The 2,500-nt window shown below is 46.0% G+C and overlaps 1 protein-coding gene across 1 annotated transcript in view; it reads left to right on the top strand.

The window, feature by feature from the left end:
* Positions 1-239, top strand: part of npy2r (neuropeptide Y receptor Y2) — a 2,602-nt gene extending 2,363 nt beyond the window's left edge. The window contains exon 2 of the mRNA XM_047815866.1: positions 1-239. This exon is cut by the window's left edge and continues 1,015 nt beyond it. Coding sequence (XP_047671822.1) covers positions 1-129 — 129 coding nt within the window. The 3' untranslated portion in view covers positions 130-239.
* The last annotated feature ends 2,261 nt before the right edge of the window (positions 240-2,500 follow it).

Below are 2,500 nucleotides of genomic sequence, written 5' to 3'. Positions count from 1 at the left end.
GCAGCCTTTAAATGTGGTCGGCCTGAAGGCGTGTTGGGGAGAGCGCACAGCAATGACGTGGTGAGAGACAAAACTCTCAGACACAAATGTACCATCAGCACTCTGACTCAGGATAACACACACCTGTGACAGTGGGACATGAGACAATAACACACACCTGTGACAGTGGGACATGAGACAATAACACACACCTGTGACAGTGGGACATGAGACAATAACACACACCTGTGACAGTGGGACATGAGACAATAACACACACCTGTGACAGTGGGACATGAGACAATAACACACACCTGTGACAGTGGGACACGGCCGAGACAATAACACACACCTGTGACAGTGGGACACGGCCGAGACAATAACACACACCTGTGACAGTGGGACACGGCCGAGACAATAACACACACCTGTGACAGTGGGACACGGCCGAGACAATAACACACACCTGTGACAGTGGCACATGAGACAATAACACACACCTGTGACAGTGGGACACGGCCGAGACAATAACACACACCTGTGACAGTGGGACACGGCCGAGACAATAACACACACCTGTGACAGTGGGACATGAGACAATAACACACACCTGTGACAGTGGGACATGAGACAATAACACACACCTGTGACAGTGGGACATGAGACAATAACACACACCTGTGACAGTGGGACACGGCCGAGACAATAACACACACCTGTGACAGTGGGACATGAGACAATAACACACACCTGTGACAGTGGGACACGGCCGAGACAATAACACACACCTGTGACAGTGGGACACGGCCGAGACAATAACACACACCTGTGTTTGTCTGGTTTTTAGGTATAAGGTGTTATTTTAGGACATTTTCAGCTGAAAACGATGTGTAAACATTTACAGTGTTGTTGTGTATGTAACATAAGATGTGTACATCAGAATTGTGTTTGCTGTCTGTTGGTAATATAAAGAAAACATTGACAATGCAGAATATAAAAGCTTTTCAGATCTTGTTTCAATTTCTCAAGTAACAAACCTGATAAAGTGGGGACATGACAGACGGCATGACATAAAGAGGACATGACAGACGGCAGTGTGTCACACCGCAGCTCCTGCACTGCATCTCACTGTCAATAAAACCTGCCTCCATCTCCACTGAATTTACAGCCACAGGCAGACGCTCGGCTCCTCCAGAACACACAACAGTCAAAAAATCAGCTGCACAAAACAAACAAATTGGATCATTTTACAAACAGGTGTAAGATAATTGTGAGGTTTTTGTGTGTCAGAGGCAGCGACAGGATCAGAACTGACATGGTAACGATAATAAACGTGTCCCAGGGGTCGAGCGACGGAGCTCCATACACCAGCTGCACACTGACTTACTCAGTATGTGTTTAACACCAGAGAGCCTGCAAACACTTCCTCACCAGTTCACACACACTCTCAAACACACACACACTTGTTTACACAATGATGTCACCTGTGTGTGAATTCTAACACAACCTGCTGCTGGACTCTGATTGGTCAGGTGTTAATACGGTCTGGTTCCCTGCAGTACTGCAGCTTTATATTAATGCACACACATTAAATAGTCATTATTAAGCTTCAGGAAGTTGTTGTGGTGTTAGGGGAATAAAACACTTGGTGAACTTCAGCGTGGAACAGAAACTTTATTCCTAAATGATGAACAGAACACAAGTCGTTTAACTGAAGAAAACCATCCCATGATAAAAGGTCACAGCATGACGTCAGGGCTCAGGGCTAGAAGCTGATTTAGTCACCAATCAGACTACAGTTCAGGACCAGCAGAATAAATGTCTGTCCTTTTGAGAAACTTAATTTCTAATGACACTTTAACTCGGAGTCTTTCTTTCTTTCATCTTTTCCTATTTTTATTTCATATATTGTCTTTAACCTCAGTGTTTGTTCTGTTTACTACCTGATACCCTGCTGTGAGGCCGCACAATGTAGTGCTATCACTTTTAATATGGGAGGGAGGGAGAGAGGAGGGGGAGGGGGAGGGAGGGGAGGAAGAAGAGGGGGAGAGAGAGATCAGAGGAAGAGAGAGGGGAAGGGGAGGGAGGAGAGAGAGGGAGAGAGAGATCTAGGGGAAGAGGATTGGGGATTAGAGAAAAATTTATATCTCACTTCCTCTCTCGCCCTCTTCTCTTCTCTCTCTCTCTCTCTTCTCTCTTCTTTCTCTCTCTTCTCTCCTCTTTCTTTCTCTCCTCTTTCTCTCTCTCTCTCTCCTCTTCTCTTATGCTCTTCTCTCTTCTGCTCTCTCTCTCCTCTTCTCTCTCTCCTCTTTTTTCTCTCTCCTCTTCCTCTCTCTCTCTCTCTCTCTCTCTCCTCTTCTCTCTTCTCTCTCTCTGCTCTCCTCTCCCGTCTTTTACTCTCCTCTTCTCCTCTCTCTTCTCTCTCTCTCCGATCTCTCTCTTTTTCTCTCTCTCTCTCTCTCTCTCTCTCCTTCTCTCTCTCTCTCTCTCCTTTTCTCGCTCTCTCTCCTCTTTCTGTTTT

The sequence above is a fragment of the Tachysurus fulvidraco genome, chromosome 7 (genome assembly GCF_022655615.1).
Source record: "Tachysurus fulvidraco isolate hzauxx_2018 chromosome 7, HZAU_PFXX_2.0, whole genome shotgun sequence".
NCBI classification, from domain to species: Eukaryota; Metazoa; Chordata; class Actinopteri; order Siluriformes; family Bagridae; genus Tachysurus; species Tachysurus fulvidraco.
This window is presented reverse-complemented; position numbering and strand designations above follow the sequence as displayed.